General features: G+C 38.1%; 3 protein-coding genes across 4 annotated transcripts in view; 2 read left to right on the top strand and 1 right to left on the bottom strand.

Annotated features, from left to right (window-relative positions):
• Positions 1–12,805: 12,805 nt before the first annotated feature.
• Positions 12,806–13,387, top strand: LOC106301229. The gene is made up of 2 exons (XM_013737581.1): positions 12,806–12,963; positions 13,048–13,387. Exons 1-2 carry the CDS (start codon positions 12,864–12,866, stop codon positions 13,095–13,097), a joined length of 150 nt encoding a protein of 49 aa, XP_013593035.1. The 5' UTR covers positions 12,806–12,863; the 3' UTR covers positions 13,098–13,387.
• Positions 13,388–13,760: 373 nt separating this feature from the next.
• LOC106302178 lies at positions 13,761–14,455 on the top strand. 2 transcript variants are annotated; one of them, XR_001262374.1, is made up of 2 exons: positions 13,761–13,874; positions 14,073–14,319. XR_001262374.1 is itself a non-coding variant. In XM_013738714.1 (2 exons), exons 1-2 carry the CDS (start codon positions 13,775–13,777, stop codon positions 14,307–14,309), a joined length of 207 nt encoding a protein of 68 aa, XP_013594168.1. In that variant the 5' UTR covers positions 13,761–13,774; the 3' UTR covers positions 14,310–14,455. The 2 variants fall into 2 exon arrangements, 1 of the variants encoding a protein (XP_013594168.1); XM_013738714.1 differs by having other exon boundaries at positions 14,203–14,455.
• Positions 14,456–15,971: 1,516 nt separating this feature from the next.
• LOC106301484 (protein RALF-like 30) overlaps positions 15,972–16,771 on the bottom strand; it is a 2,311-nt gene continuing 1,511 nt past the window's right edge. The window contains exon 2 of the mRNA XM_013737891.1: positions 15,972–16,265. Coding sequence (XP_013593345.1) covers positions 16,118–16,265 — 148 coding nt within the window. The 3' untranslated portion in view covers positions 15,972–16,117. The remainder of the gene's footprint in view (positions 16,266–16,771) is intronic.

The following is a 16,771-nucleotide window of genomic DNA, read 5'->3' as shown; positions in this document are numbered from 1 at the left end:
TATTGCTAGCTGGGCAAAATAATGGATTACTGATGAGAAACAGTGAATTGAGACCTCCTTGATTAACCCCATTACCTGATATTAACAAGGCCGCAGAAGAAAAAAAAAAGGTAACCACGTCCAGAATGATAGACTACACGGTCATGGCCGTGGAGGGTGGAAAAGATGTGGCCATGGCCACTATAACACTATGGCAGAGGCCGTGGGTATCAACCCAATTTGAGCCATGGTCAAGACAGTGGCCGTGGTATATCCTTTAAACCACAAAGCCCGACCAAATCAGTGTGCCATAGGTGTGGAATGGGGAACCATTGGGCTAAGATATAAAAATATAAGAATGAATGGTTTCTATATTGAAACAATGGGCGAAGAAAACAAAGAGTCCTTCAGATATATGTAAAAAATCGCCTAAGGCCATAATAAGTCTTAAAGACTATACCTGCATTCTCTACTAACCTAGACTATGCATAGATCAGTATGATAGATGCTAAAAGTTTGCGAAAATATACACTTTATGGCACGACCAGATTGGCCATCCTGGTCCAAACATGATGCGAAAATTGATATTCAAAAGGCACACATTAAAAGATAAGAAGAGTTATCCTAAAGAATCTCACGTGTGTAGCATGCACACAAGGGAAACTCATTAGACCATCACCAGTAAAATGGCTACGAGCCTGTCATATATAAACCAGCTTGTAAAGCACCAACGAATTTGATGTCCAAGAAGAGACACAGTCAAGTTGCCACATAGTCTAGATAACGTATGAAACGTGGTAGACCAAATAGGTTCCAAAAGATAAGAATCATCGGAAACAAAAGAAAGGTGTAGAGAATGATAATCAAAATCCAAATCCGAGATTACAAAGGAAACCATCCCAGACATGGAGATAAGGCCGGCCGGCTCTAAGGTACAGGTACCAAACAATGTAGATTGGATGCCAAGCTGCAAAGTATTAAAGGTCCTGATAATAATGAATCTCAATCGATTATATCATGTCTGGAACATAATGGAACCAATAAGGAATGTCGACATAAGATGATTTATTTGCTTACAAGATAGCACTTGAATTCATGAATATAAGCGAGGATCATGAACCTACGTCAATATAAGAGTGTGCACTCGTAGAACAGATTGGATTGAATGGAAACGTGGAGGTAAATAGTTTAAGGGAGAAAAGCGTATTTGGTCATATGATTAAGACGCCATATGATGTTAAAACCAGTCGATATAAATGGGTCTTGTGAGGAATATAAATCGTGAGGTATAAAGCTGATGTTGCACAAGGCTTCTCACAAAGACCAGTAATAGATTATAAGGAGACCCCGTGTCTCACCACGAAGCCCACTGGAGAGAGGTCCCGACAATACCTAACTCGGGCTTGAAATGAAAACGAGATAGATCTAAAAAGGGGAAACACGATATAAGCTCTAACCCAAAAATCCGACTCCGCCGAGAGCCTCTACTACACACCACCGCGCCATACATCCAGAAACAACCAAAGCCGCCGCCGTCTACAAACACTCTTCGGGAGCAGAGGCTGAGATAGGACGAAGACGGAGGCCCAAAACCACGAACAAGACGGTAGAGGACCAGAGGACCAGAGAAGCAAAGGTAAAACAGATGTAGGGAGAAGGAGACCTCCGGCGTCGGCACGCACGGCGACGCGCCGGCCAGACGCCGGAGGAGACTTAAAATGGCTTTTGGGTTTGCTCGAGGTCGGGAGAGAAACGAGAGGAGGAGAGAGAGTCTCTAGCTAGGTATTCATTTTGGGTTTGCTTGCTTTTTATCACATGTGCTAGGTTTCTTTTGCAAGTTGAACATTAGTATAAATCAATAATATAATGAGGCAGTTCGCTCTTTTCTGAGGTGACACGTCAGCATTTTGGTGGATCCCACTTTTTAAAAGTGTAAAAAAAGTAACAAGCCTGTGGCTAGAACCCGGGTTATTGAGATATAAACATCAACATTTATACCACTAAACTAAAGGATACTTTGTACGTTGATGGCCGAAACTAATATATATTTATGAAGGTCAGAAACCTTTGCTTTTTCGGTTTTCTCTGTGGGTCGGGCCTACAAGTGTATTATGAGTTTCATTTTTAAATGAGGTTCATCACGTTATATGAAAAAAAAACAACAATTATAGTTTTTTCATATTGTAAAATGTCTTCGTTTAACATGAGTTAGGGTTCTTTTCATCATTGTCTTAGATAAGTCTGAGTTACAGAGTTGCGTTTTGTGTCTGTTCGTAATCTATTTTTTCACCGGTGAACTCTTCATCTCCCCATCTTAAATCGCTTGATCTTAAATGTTCCTGATTTGTAGCCTTTCTGTCAACCCTATATATATGATTCTCTTCTTTGATGAACCCAATCTGCATCTCCACAAAACTCATTGATTCCTCTTATCTTTAACGATCTTCTAGAAAATGTCTCTCTTCCTCTCCAGTTCCTCAAACCGGCGTTTCCGGCATCCGTCACTCAACCTTCGAGTCTCTCCGTGTTGGTCATAGTAGTCAATGCATAGCCTCTAACCTCCTCGCTTATGGGGTTCCCTGAACTTCAAAAAAGACAGTGATTTTATGGGAATCACGGTTCTCTTCCTTGATGAAAAGGTAAGTTAATCTTCGATTTATCACATTTATTTAATATAATTATTTTTAATTGATTTCCTGATTCTTTGCTAAATAATATTATTTACAGATTCTGTGATTCATGTGTTTATTCCCGCCGGACGTGCTAATCATTACATGCCATCTTTGAAAGCCGGTTCCATTGTGAAAGTCGATCGTTTTAAGGTTGCTAGGTGCTCAAGCATGTACAAGATAATTGATCATCCATTCCTCATTCGTTTCAACTCACCAACTATTATTTATGAAGTCATCATAGGTGCTCCTGAGATCAATCTCCAATCATAATTAGATTGTTTGACAATTTCCAAGTTATTGCGAACACAAACCTAGAACTCCCAGGTATATTATCATATTGCATCTAGGTTTATAATATGTTTGTTATCATAACTGATATTTAAACTCGCAGATGTGGTTGGGCAAATCCAATATGTCCAAGGCTCTGATTTTAGCAAAGAAACAACTCGAGTCGTTATCCGTCTCCTCATTGATCCGTAAGAAACAATCAACACACAATTCCACTTATATTATTATCTATACTGTGCTAACATCAATAATCAAAAATATTTCCTACCCAAATTCTGTGGTCGTCTATTTATCTCCCTTACTTATCAAACTAATTTTATACGAACCTTTATTTTACAGCTTAAAAGAAACCAAAACAACTCAAACAATCAAAATACCAAAAACTAGAATTCCAAAAAGATGAATCATTAATGATCACCTCTCTTATTTTGTCTAATCTTAGAAATAAACTTCAAAACAAATATACCAAACCAATCACCTACTCTAAAACTCAACGACACATACATCGAGTCAACTAAACAAATAGAAACTATACGGCCAGCTATTTAACAATTTACAAACTTACTTACGCAACGAAGATGACGAAGACGACAACCAAGATCAGTGAAATTACCTAAACAAAAAATGCAGAGTAAGTTATGAACTCTGATAAATACAACTAACAATGATTTTTGTTTACATATTACCCATCAAATAAAAGGTAAACAAACACAACCACAACAGGAGATACAAGAGACAATCCCGACAGACACAAAGGCGGCAACAACAACTCCACCTGCTCACTCCTCTTGTCTTATAAAAATAGCTTACATGTCCAATGTCAACATGCCAATGCTATTGTCTTCTTATGAGAAATACATAATTCGTTTAAAACTCATTAAAGCCCAAATACTCAGAACTGTCACTCATTTTATTGTTATTTCTACAAGTCTTCTTGTATTTGTTTTAAATGTCCTATAAGAGCAACAAGTTTAAAAATAAAATAAAAACATATAACAAACATAATAAGGATAATAAAAATTATTACTTAATACACACAACTTAAACAACTAAACTGGGGAAAAAATATTCAGAAACAAAAGGTATTCTCAACAACTTTAATATAATTTATGTACTCTCAACAGTACAAGAAACAAATTAAAAAGACAAAAAAACAATAAGTCTCAGTGAAACAGCAAACAACAACAGGAACTATATCAATCACATTACTAACACAGTTTAGTCCTTCATAAGTGGAGAACAATGCATACACAGTTCATCATCACAACTCTAACCCTATAACAATAAAAAAACTTGAAAAACAACTCAAAACGCAAAATTCACAGCTACAATAATCCTAGCAAATATTGAGATGAAACAAGAACTCTGTCCACAACTCCGCGCTTGCGCGGGGGCAACACCCCTAGTATGATTGTAATGTGATGAAGAAAGTAACTTTGGCTGCCTCTATAGCAGCTACTCCTTCACCTATGTGTAATAAAATTGTGTCTTTTTTTTCCTGAAAACAAGCTTAAGCTTTTCTATGCTCTTAATTTATGTTTTGCACAATAAAGCTACTCTTAAGAGCTATTTCATTTCAAATTTATCTTTGACTAAGTTTGCTCTCATTAGCAAGGCCAAAGCAGTGGGAGATACAGCATGATAGCTGCCGTCTATCAATCGTGGATGTTTTGTAGTTTGCTGCGACAATATGACTTCTCTCTTTATTAATCATTCATGACCTAAGAGTTCTTTATAACTTCAGTTTAAACATGGACATATAAGATGTAGCTATTTCAAGAGGAAGAAGAAATGTTATTTATAGTATAATCTAGGAATTGACCTATATTCTCCATATGTACCCATCAGACACTCAAAATTTAGAGGCTTCAAATGTGTAAGAGCATTTTGATAACGTGCAACAAGGACTCATTTTGAAGTCGAAGATAAGAAATGTGAGTATGTACTGCGACTCCTGTCGACTAGTTCTTTTCATCGTTAGCAAAGGTACTACAATAACAACAAAATTGCATTTAAATATTTGTTTTAGAAACTACATAATCTTCAATTGTAAACGTGTGTGTGGATGAGCTTAACTATTGAAACAGAAAGAGACTAGCGGGTCACTAACTCCCCCCGCTTGTGTAAGACGGAAAGAGACTAGCGGGTCATAATCGTCAAAAACAAAAAGAGACTAGCGGGTCATAATCGTCAAAAAAGGGAAGCGTTTTTTCCCAGCCACGATTCTCGAGAAAAGTCTTTAACCAGCGGGTCACTAACTCCCCCCGCTTGGCAAACCGAATCTTCTCCTGTTTTTGGAAAAGATACAATAAAAAGTCCACGCTTTTTGAATTCACTACCCATTTTGGGAATTGTCTTCTGGATAATACAAGTTTGAACGCTTAACCCCCGGGTTCTTCCCCCGACCTGGGTCGGAGGGACCACTGCTCCGCCGCTGCCACGCCACTGCTCAACGGGAACACCAGAATGAAGCTCACTACCGGAAGAACCAAACACCAACCAGAAGCCTTTCGAAGAATTTGCAACCTCTGTTTCGTTCTGCTCTTTGTGAGAGTAACCACTTCATCTACTTAACATAGCAACAAGTCTTTGAATCGTTCTACTCTTTGTGAGAACTTCCACTTCCACTACTTAACAACAACAAGTCTCCTTCCTGCATAACAACCATGAGTCATCGATATTCAAGAGAAGAAAAGAAGAAATGGATTCCTGCTAGGAGTCAAACAAACCGCAAGCCCCCTGTTTAAATCCCAGAAATTGATACAGCTGCTCTGATTGAGGAAAACAAATTTACCCTTATTGGGAGAGTCACAAACCCTGCAACACAGAACACAAAGGCCCTTGTGGACTTCTTTCTCCAGCACTAGAATGTTTCTGGACGCTTCACTGGAAGAGATCTAGGCCCACTACTCTTCCAGTTCCGTTTTGAAAACGAAAGAGACCTACTCACCATTCTCAACAAGGCACCTTTCCACTTCAAAAGATGGATGATTATTGTGCAACGATGGGAACCAGTAGTTTCTGAAAAGTTCCCGTCTCTCTTGCCTTTCTGGATCCAAATCAATTGAGTTCCCCTCCATTACTGGGAAGATAAAGCTCTTCGAGCCATTGGAAAAGAGTTGGGCACTGTGGAAGACTGCATACCTACGCAAGCCCGAGTTCGAGTACTCATCAACGGTCTCAACCCATTGGATATGACTAGAGACATCTCCCTGCCCTCTGGAGAGATAATAGAGGTGGAGTTTAGCTACGACAACCTGCAAAAACATTGCTTCAGATGCCACTCACTTTCCCATGAGAAAGATGATTGTCCCTCACTGGAGAACTCTAGGGAACGAGACAGAAGCCCTAACAGGATAGGTATTTCCCAAAGGAATACTATGGCTCGTCTGGATGATAACAGGAGGAGATATGAAGAAAGGAAAAGATTTAAAGGGCACCAAGTCCAGCATAAGAGAGAAGCCCCTTCCTCGTACACAAGAAGAGACTATTATGAGGATCGTAGAACAGACTCAAGGTACAACTCTCGACAGCATCAAAGCTATGCACCAGTGACCAGTGAATACCGAAGAGGTCGTGAAGACTATAACCCAGGAAGATCTGTCTCACGGGAATCTGGTGCCAGAGTGGGAGTAAAAAATAACCCCCACATATCTGACTCCCCAAGCAAAATGACAGAGCATGACAGAGTCAGAGATAGAGATAGAAGTAGTCAAAGAACAGAGAAGAGACGAGCACCTAGTCATGACTCAGCCTCCAAAATACAACTTCCGGCTTTACAAGACCCTACTCCACACTCAACAGATTTAAGAAGGGCCCTGTCACGTAGAGAGGATGGAGAAGCTTCAGGAGACCAAGTGTCTTCAGGACGCCGCCCCATTAGAGAAAGACTGATGCTACCTGATATCCCTCACTCCACAGACTTAAGACGATCTTTATCGCTGAGAGATGATGGAAATGAGATGGGAGGCCAGACATCTGCGAATAGACCCCCAGTTAAACAAAGGTTATCATTGCCCTCCAATGGGAAATCTAGACTTGCGCAGCAAGGGACCTCTACAGGCTCTAGTCTCTTTCAGGATATCGATATTCATTATCTGGAGGAAATCATGGAACCACCACGACTCGATACCAGTCGACCCTCAGGCTCCCGTCCTACAGGAGCCCCCCACTCACCCCCGCAGGAAAACTCTCCGATAAGAACTCTTAGTGAAGATAGGAGACATGTCTCTCTACGCTTAGGGCTGCAACATGTGCCTAACCAGATGGACTCCTCTATGCAAGCCAGACTATCTGAAAGACCTGGAATAATCACTAGAAGCGTGGCCAAGAAGAAGGATGGGAAAATGCCACAAAAAAAGAAATATAACACCAGCCCGCTAAAAGGAGTTAGCATAAAGAAGAGAAGGGTATTTAAAACCCAAAACTCCCCACGAAGGAGGACACAGACTGGAAACACAGCAGCACCGTCTCAGCGTCAAGGCACCCGGAAGACCACCATCGTCCCTTCAATAACAAAGAAGCAGAAGGATTTTCGGGTAAACCCAAGCGCTCTTCCTTAGCGCTACTTAGCTGGAACTGCCATGGACTTGGGAGCACCTTGACAGGCCAGCGAATGCGGGAATTCAAAAGGCGAATTTCCCCAGAAATTATTTTCCTTCAAGAAACGATGAATCAAGATGAAGTGGTGCTCCGACATTTCCAAAAAACGGAATATACAAGCCATTTCACAGTACCCCAAAGTGGGACAGGAGGGGGACTATCCTTGTCTTGGAAGCCTGAGGTTCAGAGCACAGTTCTGGAACCAACTGACAGAACTAGGCTTAGGGCGCGATGAGGAAGCTTGGCTCGTAGTGGGAGACTTTAATGATTTGCTGGACAACTCAGAAAAAATAGGAGGACCACTGAGATGGGAAGGCTCCTTCCTGGCGTTCGGAAGTTTTGTATCTCAGACGGGGTTATGGGATCTGCAGCACTCGGGTAACTCGCTATCTTGGAGAGGCAACCGATATAGTCACTTCATTCAGTCCCGTTTGGACAGAGCCATGATCAACTGTAAATGGGCTGAGGACTACCCTTCTGAGTGCTGCGAATACTTGAGATTTGAAGGATCGGACCATAGGCCAGTCCTTGTACATCTCAGTCAAAGTCCTCCTAAGAAACGTGGACTCTTCCGTTTCGACAGACGATTAAAAAATAAGCCTGAGATACAAGAGTTAGTTGAGAAACATAGGACTTCAATGTCATATGAGTCGGTCCTAGTGAAGATATGTAGGATCAGGCGAAAGATCATGGAATGGTCTAAGCTAGAAAACAAGAACAGCAAAGAGCTCATTTTGGAAACACAGACAAAGCTGGAAGAGGCGCTTTCAAGCACTAACCCCGAACCGATAGTAATTGATACACTATCGCAGAAACTGGAAAAGGCATATTTGGAGGAAGAACAATACTGGAAACAAAGAAGCAGGATTCAATGGCTCCACAGTGGAGACCGTAGTTCCGCCTTTTTTCATGCTGTTACCCGTGAGAGAAGAACCATAAATAAGTTTTCTGTGATAGAAAACTCATTGGGTCAACCGGTGTTTGAAGAAGAACAAATAGTTCAGACCATTTCAGACTACTACACTGAACTATTCTCGTCGCAGCAAACACCCTCGCTCCATGTGGTCGATGAAGTCTTGTCCCCTCTCATCACACCTAAGATGAATGAGGCTTTGGTCAAGATACCGGATAAGCTGGAAATCAAACACGCGGTCTTCTCTATCAACCCGGATAAAGCGCCAGGGCCGGACGGTTTCTCCGCGAGTTTTTACCAGAGCTTTTGGGACATTATCGGAGATGATATAACAGAGGAAGTCGGCTCCTTCTTCATGACGAACACCCTTGATGCTCGCTTCAATGAGACCCATGTCAGGTTGATTCCAAAAACCAGAGGAGCAAAGACAGTCGCTGACTACAGGCCAATCGCCTTGTGTAGCACACACTACAAGATCATAGCCAAAGTACTCACCTCACGACTACAACCTGTGCTTCAAGCCATCATTTCCAAGAACCAATCTGCTTTTGTTATGGGAAGAACAATATCTGATAACGTTCTCATTACCCATGAAGTCCTCCATTATCTCCAAACCTCTAGAGCTAGCGTACGAAGTTCGATGGCGGTGAAAACCGACATGAGTAAAGCGTACGACAGAATTGAATGGAACTTCTTGGAAAGAGTCTTAGAAAAGTTGGGTTTTCACCCAAACTGGGTAAGGTGGATAATGGAATGCATCCGCTCAGTGTCTTACTCCTTTCTCGTAAATGGAGCAGCTCAGGGAAGGGTAATCCCCACAAGGGGTATAAGACAAGGAGATCCCCTCTCACCCTATCTCTTCATTCTTTGTACGGAAGTCCTCTCGAAACTCTACGATAAGTCCTTGCAAGACGGGAAAATGGCGAGAGTCAAAGTGGCACGAGGCTGCCCTCCAATTAACCACTTACTTTTCGCGGACGACACAATGTTTTTCACCAAAACAAATATGTCTAGCTGTCAGGCGGTAAAACGCATCTTAACCGTGTATGAAGGGGCATCCGGCCAGTGCATCAACCTAGGGAAGTCGACAATTACCTTTTCATCAAAGACACCTAGTGAAGTGAAGACTAGAATAAAAGCTTTCTTTAACATCCATAATGAGGGAGGCGTTGGCAAATATTTGGGGCTCCCCGAGCACTTTGGGAGTAAAAAAAGGGACATTTTTGCTAACCTCATTGATAGGATCCGACAACGATCAATTGGCTGGACCACAAGATATCTATCAAAGGCGGGAAAGCAAGTGCTACTACAAGCAGTGTTAGCGGCTTTGCCAACGTACACGATGTCCTGTTTTAAGCTACCTCTCTCGATATGCAAGCAGATTCAGAGTGTCTAACGCGCTTTTGGTGGGACGTAAAACCAACGGTTCGCAAACTCTGTTGGGTCTCGTGGAATAGACTTACGCGGCCAAAAGGGGCTGGAGGTTTGGGTTTCAGAGAAATCGAACGATTCAACGACGCTCTCTTGGCAAAACTTGCTTGGAGGCTTTTGAAGGAACCCCACTCTCTCCTAGCACAGACGCTGCTTGGTAAATATTGCTTAAAATCCTCTTTCTTGGATTGCACGGCACCCGCCTCAGCTTCTCATGGCTGGAGAGGGATACTTGCGGGAAGAGAGGTTCTCCGTCATGGTCTGGGTTGGGTTGTGGGAAATGGGAAGGATATCTCTGTCTGGTCAGAGCCTTGGCTAAGTCTTGAGAGGCCAACGGCTCCTGTAGGACCGCCTACCCAAGCAAATTTCAACCTATGCGTAGCGAACCTATTACTGCCCTCCTCCACAGAATGGAACATTCAAATGATCAGAGACCATCTGCCTCAGTATGAGGAGGTTATTAAGTCCATTATTCCTAGCGACTGCAACATGAATGATGAGTTGGTGTGGCTGAAGGATAAATCTGGGAAATACACTACAAAATCAGGGTACGCATTAGCAAAGATCAACTCTGAGGCTGGCCCTTCTGATCACTTTGATTGGAAGAAGCGGATATGGTCCCTCAACACCTCCCCGAAGCTCAAGCATCTACTCTGGAAGGCAAACGCTGGAGCGCTACCCGTTGGAGCTGCACTACAAAGCAGGGGAATTGATATTGATGATAAGTGCAAACGTTGTGGAGCAGTTGAAACAGAGATAATGTCTTGCTCCACTGCCCTTTTGCTACCCAAGTGTGGAACAAACTCCCCTGTCTCCATGGCCCATCATCACTCCAGCAACCTCCCATGTCGGTACCGGATCTTCTTGACAGCTGTAGCAGAGTAATAACCTTGCCTCCGACAGGTTTGGGATCAACTCTGATCTCGCCATGGGTTTTGTGGATCCTTTGGATTAATAGGAATAAGTTACTCTTTGAAAATAAAGAGTACACTGTTGAGGAATCAGTTCTGAAAATCCTCAAAGACTCTAAAGCTTGGAGAGAAGCTCAGGAGTCGGGAAAATGTATTTCGTTGCCACAGAATGTGGATCTCTCTCGCCATGTGTCTAACCCCCATGTACCCCAACTCCCTCTTGTAGCAGGATCCTCGTGGAGCGTCTACTCTGATGCTGCTTGGGACCCTAGAACCGGAGACTGCGGTATGGGCTGGCACTTCAGCGACAGCATGGCTTCACCAGCAGGAAGCAACTCCTCAAAACGCCGCTCAGTCCCCTCAGCCCTTGTAGCAGAGGCATTGGCATTAAAGACCGCAATCTCCGAAGCGGTCAACCGTGGCATTGATTCTCTTAGAGTGTTCTCTGATTCCAAAAGCCTCATCTCACTTCTTGTCACCAAGAAAAACCACACTTGGATTCAAGGAACACTCTTCGATATTCACTATCTATCTAGTTCTTTTAGTAACATATCTTTCCATTTCATCCCGCGTGTGGAAAATACTCTAGCTGATACTCTTGCGAAATCAGCGCTGCTATCCTTAATCAACTCTCCGTCTGTGGATGAGTAAAGTACTCTTTATGTTTCTTCTTTAGCTAATCAATATGGTTTTCGATCAAAAAAAAAAAAAGAGACTAAATCATCTACGTACAAAACCTGGTCTTCATTTGTTTGTTTTTTCGTCTTCAAAGTCTTCTTTAGTCATATATGTATTTTATGTTCATTTCAGAGTTCGTTCACGCGTTATTTGAAACTCATATTATAAAAATATAATTTCACTCTTCAAAACTTTTTAAATCAATATCCTCCATAACTTACCCTCCAAGAAAATCTATGAATCATAAAAGATTATATCTTGAAAGACTGTGTATCATCACCGCTTCGAAGTAAAGATGAATGAAAATCATCAGAAAGACCCATTTAATTAAATATTGAGTATGATTATTAGTCACACCTTTGGTTCATATAAATACACATATATACGTAAGACTTTAATAACGTACAAGAAGCAAATACAAATCAGAAGAAATGAAAAGAAAGTTGTGGTTCATTGCTTTATTTTTGTTTCTCTCTTTGGGGATCTCATCATCTTATATGGTTTCGTCTCAGCCACACCAAATCCGTAAACTTAGTGAGTAATACATACGAAAAAGCTCCATTTAAAAATAGTTAATAAAATCTAATATTGCTATATATGAGGTTTTCTGTATTTTTTTCTCTTTATTCAACTTATAACTAATATTAATGTTTATAGTTTCGATCGGCGCACCACGTAGTTTTTCACCACCGGCGGACCAATGTTGCTAGATAGCAAAAGGCGACGAACTAAGAGGCCACTCGTAAATTTTATTAGTTAGTCTTTCATTCGTCATTTTGAACATTTTCGGCTGATGACACCACAACTGATGATGTGTGCATAAAGGTTGAGTTGTACAAGAAAAATATTTCACGTTAAATTTATGGAGACTTAGTCTTTCTTGTTGTTTATGCAAATAACGTTAGTCGTATATATCATTAGTATAGTTAAGGATTATATCATTTCGCAACGTTTTCCATTTTCCTTCAGTTGTAGGAATCATGATTGATTCCAGTTCTCAGCTGTATTGTTCTATTTAAATCAATCAAAAACCAAAAAAAAAAATCAGACATCATACAATTTCCCCAATTTTTGTTTCAGAAACAAAGCTCCCTACAAAACAGGTCTTCTTGTGTGTTTATTGGAAAGTCATGGGACTTAGTCGCGTTCAATGAATCCCATCGTAAGTGGAGGACAATGACATAACAAGTTCACGAATTGTAAAAGATTAAGTACATGTTTGTCTACATCCATGACTCTTCTTCAGGTCAGGCTATTTGTTTCCCACACGCTACCTGCTCATTATATATACACCTTATTAGTTATGTTGTCATTTATACTTGGTATAAAACCACATATTACACAACAGAATAAATTTCACCTACGACACCACCATCAAGACAGAATCAAATGAAGGGAAATTTGTGGCTGGTTGCTTTGTTTTTGGTTCTCTCTTTGGTGATTTCATCTTATGCAGCTTCAACTCAGCCATACCAATTCCGCAAACTTTGTAAGGAATTCCAAATATTTATCATCTGGTTTTGCTCCCTATATTCCATTTTATTTTACTAACTAAAGTTAATTTATCCACCAGTGAATATAGAAGCATCACCTAGTAAGTCAGGATCTGCGGGCCATCACTAATGCTGTTAGCAAGGCGAAAGCATCGGGAGATGAAGCATGAGAGCTGCCGTCTATGGATCGTGGATGTTGGATTGACATGTATGCGCATTTGGATGTATGAAGAGTTTCAATTGAACTCTTCGTACCCGGACTATATAAGGATTAGTAATTGACATATTGTTTCGTCAAATATTATTTGAAATTTAGTCTAACTGTGAAAGCATAGGATGAAAACTCCATTTAATAACTTTTTATCACCTCCAAAAGCTGTGTAATTTCTTTGCTGCATAATCCTATAGTACTTATTTATTTAGGCCATGGAACATGCAAGTCTATATATATCTAACAAAAAAACAAAAATGAAGAAAAATGTGCTAGTTAATTCAACGAATTTTTTTTGAGAAAAATGGTGCCTATACTTTTCTTTTGAAACTAAACATGTGTTTCATTGTGATGGATGATTTATGTATATAGATTAAACATGACACCCTGTACTCTAATTTGACTTCGTTAAACTAAACAACCTCGCACAACTTGATCTATAAAACAAAAGGTCCAAACGATTATTCAAACTTTATATTAATTGACGTTACTTCTGAGAAGAACCATTCATTGTAAATGATTGACAGCTCCACCGCAACAGATATCTCTTTCTTTATTATAAGGCCAGCATCAAGCGTTCTTTCAAAATAAAAGAGATGAATTGGAAGTTAGGTTTGCTAATTGGTTTGATGCTCCTCTTGTCTATTACACTAAACCCAACTTTGGCCAGAGTAACTTACCCATCTCGCACGACAAGTAAGTTTCCATCACTTTTCTCTTATAAAATTGATTTTTAGTAACACCACAAGATGTGGTAACTAAACTAGTAACAATATAGAAATTATGCAATTGTTAATATGTGCATACATGCATACACTGAAATTATGTTCACTGTTTCGTTTCATGCATGGTTTATCAAATTATAAACCACGTGCATGTGGTCGAGTGGTCAAGGCGTCCTGTGGATCTCCAAGACATCCGAGTTCGAATCTGCATCACACCAGATTTCTACACGCGTGGCCACCGGAGCTTTCACATTCTTTATTCTCCGAGAATGATTTATCATTTTTTTTTTAATAAATAGAAAAAGGGGTTGGAAATATACATCTCAACAAAGGAATGAAGATCGGCTTTAAAGGGAGTGTTTCTAGATCTTCTCATCATGGAAACGATCCACCTAATCATTTATAATTGTGACATGTAATCATCTTTCATATCGGTAAATCCTTTCCTATAGCTTTTGATTTCTTATAATTCTGTAAAATGTTGTTTCATTGCGTCATATTGCTCCAAATGATGTATTGTAAAGAAAATAAAAGAGAGGTGAATATCATTCATTGAACTAATTATATATATATATATATACTATCTTATATATTAAAACATAAGTCACAACCTTGATTCATGTGTGTTTTTTTTTAATGGACCTAATGGACTTATTCCTAGAAAATCATGTTACATTTAATCTCTAATCTTATCATTTAAATTTTGGGCCTACGAGAAATTTTTACTGGGCTATCAATAATTAGATTTAAATAATAGATGATCCATTGGATTTATATATATTATAAATTAAATAGATATAATTTAATGTTGTAATATTATATCTCTATATGTTAATTATTTAAATATTTGTCGATGTTAACTACAATAGATGATCCATTGGATTTATAGATAATATAAATTAAATAGATATAATTTAATGTTGTAATACTATACTTCCATATGTTAATTATTTAAATATTTGTCGATGTTAACTTTTAAAATTATAAAGTTTTTTTTAAATAACAAAAATCATATTATCTAACAATGATTAATCTTTACTACCTTAAACCAATGAAAACAAATTTTAAACTATATAGTTTATTTTAAAAAATAAACAAAAACTAAATGTTTAATTATTTACTAGATAATATAAATCTATGAAACGAAACGTTTAATTTTTTTAAAACTTTCTAAATTTGTGAAATGTTACAAAATTTTTGAATATGACAATAAAACAATATTTTACTAATCTTTATATATATAGTTACGATTTTAATAATAAAATAATAATCTGAAAAATATATATAGAAGAAGATAAAAATACATGTGAAAGTTTGAAACAATCTATTCAATGAAAAATATATACCGTAAACTTATTATGTTTAAAAATTGATAGACACATATATATTATAATATATACCAATTTAGAATTGAAAACAAAATGTTTATATAAAAATAAATGAAAACAAAAATCCGCGCAACCGCGAGATCTAATATTAATTAAAATTGATTATTGACTCTACAACTATGATGAGTTAAAAATAATTTTTACCCAAATTGATTATATTATGAAATAAAGAGAGTACTAGAATATATATATATATATATATGATGCAAGATTCACTGTAGATCCGATATCTTAATCTTTAATTGGACTATAAAAAGTTTTATATCCAAATCTGAGTAAGTGAAATTAAATATTATGATATATGGATCCAGTTTTGATTTATTTTCATATTTATATTTTTGGAAATATTTATAGGATTTATGAAAGAATTAGAAGAAATTTGTTAAAATATCACCTATACTAATTGGTGAAAAAATTCTGAAACAAATCCATAGGTATGTTCAAATGTTAAAAGCCAGTTGCAGTTTATATATACAATTATGTATGTAAGTTCGTTACTTTTCAAAATTTAATAATATTATTCTAATTATTTTGGTTATTTTTACTAATATAAATATCTGTGAATAATACATTTATATTATATTATTTGAAGGTAATTGATCGATACATTTATCACAATACATTATTCCAAACTTATGTTTGAAATTGCGTGCCAAAAAATACTTGAAAAAATAGTCCGAAAATTGAAACATAATTGTACAACGATATGATAATAATAATAATAATATATTGCACAGTGCATAATCTTTGTCTCTGTGTAAATATAGTATCAAAAATCATGTGTAAGGGTTCTTGGGTTAATGTTATTTTAACACCATGTGAGGTTTTAGTTTGGACGGCAGTGTTGACTTTCGAGGCAACCATGACGATAGTCGTGAGCAGGTGCACGAGTTTTGTCCTTGGGATCGGGAATATGACATTCGGGTGGCGGGTTAGAGCCCAAGCAACGGTCAAGCACCCCTGGATCTAAATACTTACGCTACAAGAAAAATGTTTTTTTATAGCGGACGAATAACGCTATGTAACGATACGATAGCGGTTTTTGAAGCGCTGTATCATCGTCCGTCATAATAGGTAAATAACATTACATAGCGGTTTTTAGCGTTGCTATTTTTTCTTCCGCTACAATAGCGCTTTTCAATATGCAATTAAATTTTTTTTAATAGCATGTCTTTAATGCTATTATTTATTTTATTAACAACGTTTTTGATTTGTTATTGTTAAAACTACTATAGCAATTTGTTTCTGCTATATATTGTAAATTATATTTTGTTAATTATTTATTTTAGAATTATTTTTCAGTTAATAATTTAAAAATAAAAGCATAATTAAAATTTAAAATTAATTCAGATATTTAAAATTTCTTTATTAATATTGATCTGTAACAAAATTGGATTACAAAAAAAAAAAATCTAATTAAATAATAAACCAAAAACTTTAACCTAATTACTAACTAAACCAAGCTTTAACCTAATTAGTA

Source organism: Brassica oleracea, chromosome C1, assembly GCF_000695525.1.
Source record: "Brassica oleracea var. oleracea cultivar TO1000 chromosome C1, BOL, whole genome shotgun sequence".
Classification (NCBI taxonomy): Eukaryota; Viridiplantae; Streptophyta; class Magnoliopsida; order Brassicales; family Brassicaceae; genus Brassica; species Brassica oleracea.
This window is presented reverse-complemented; position numbering and strand designations above follow the sequence as displayed.

Coding starts and splice junctions, on each gene's coding strand:
- LOC106301229 (XM_013737581.1), top strand. CDS start 12,864: ATGAAGGGAAATTTGTGGCTGGTTGCTTTGTTTTTGGTTCTCTCTTTG. Junction 12,964..13,047: donor ATACCAATTCCGCAAACTTT/GTAAGGAATTCC, acceptor TTTATCCACCAG/TGAATATAGAAGCATCACCT.
- LOC106302178 (XM_013738714.1), top strand. CDS start 13,775: ATGAATTGGAAGTTAGGTTTGCTAATTGGTTTGATGCTCCTCTTGTCT. Junction 13,875..14,202: donor TTACCCATCTCGCACGACAA/GTAAGTTTCCAT, acceptor TTTAATAAATAG/AAAAAGGGGTTGGAAATATA.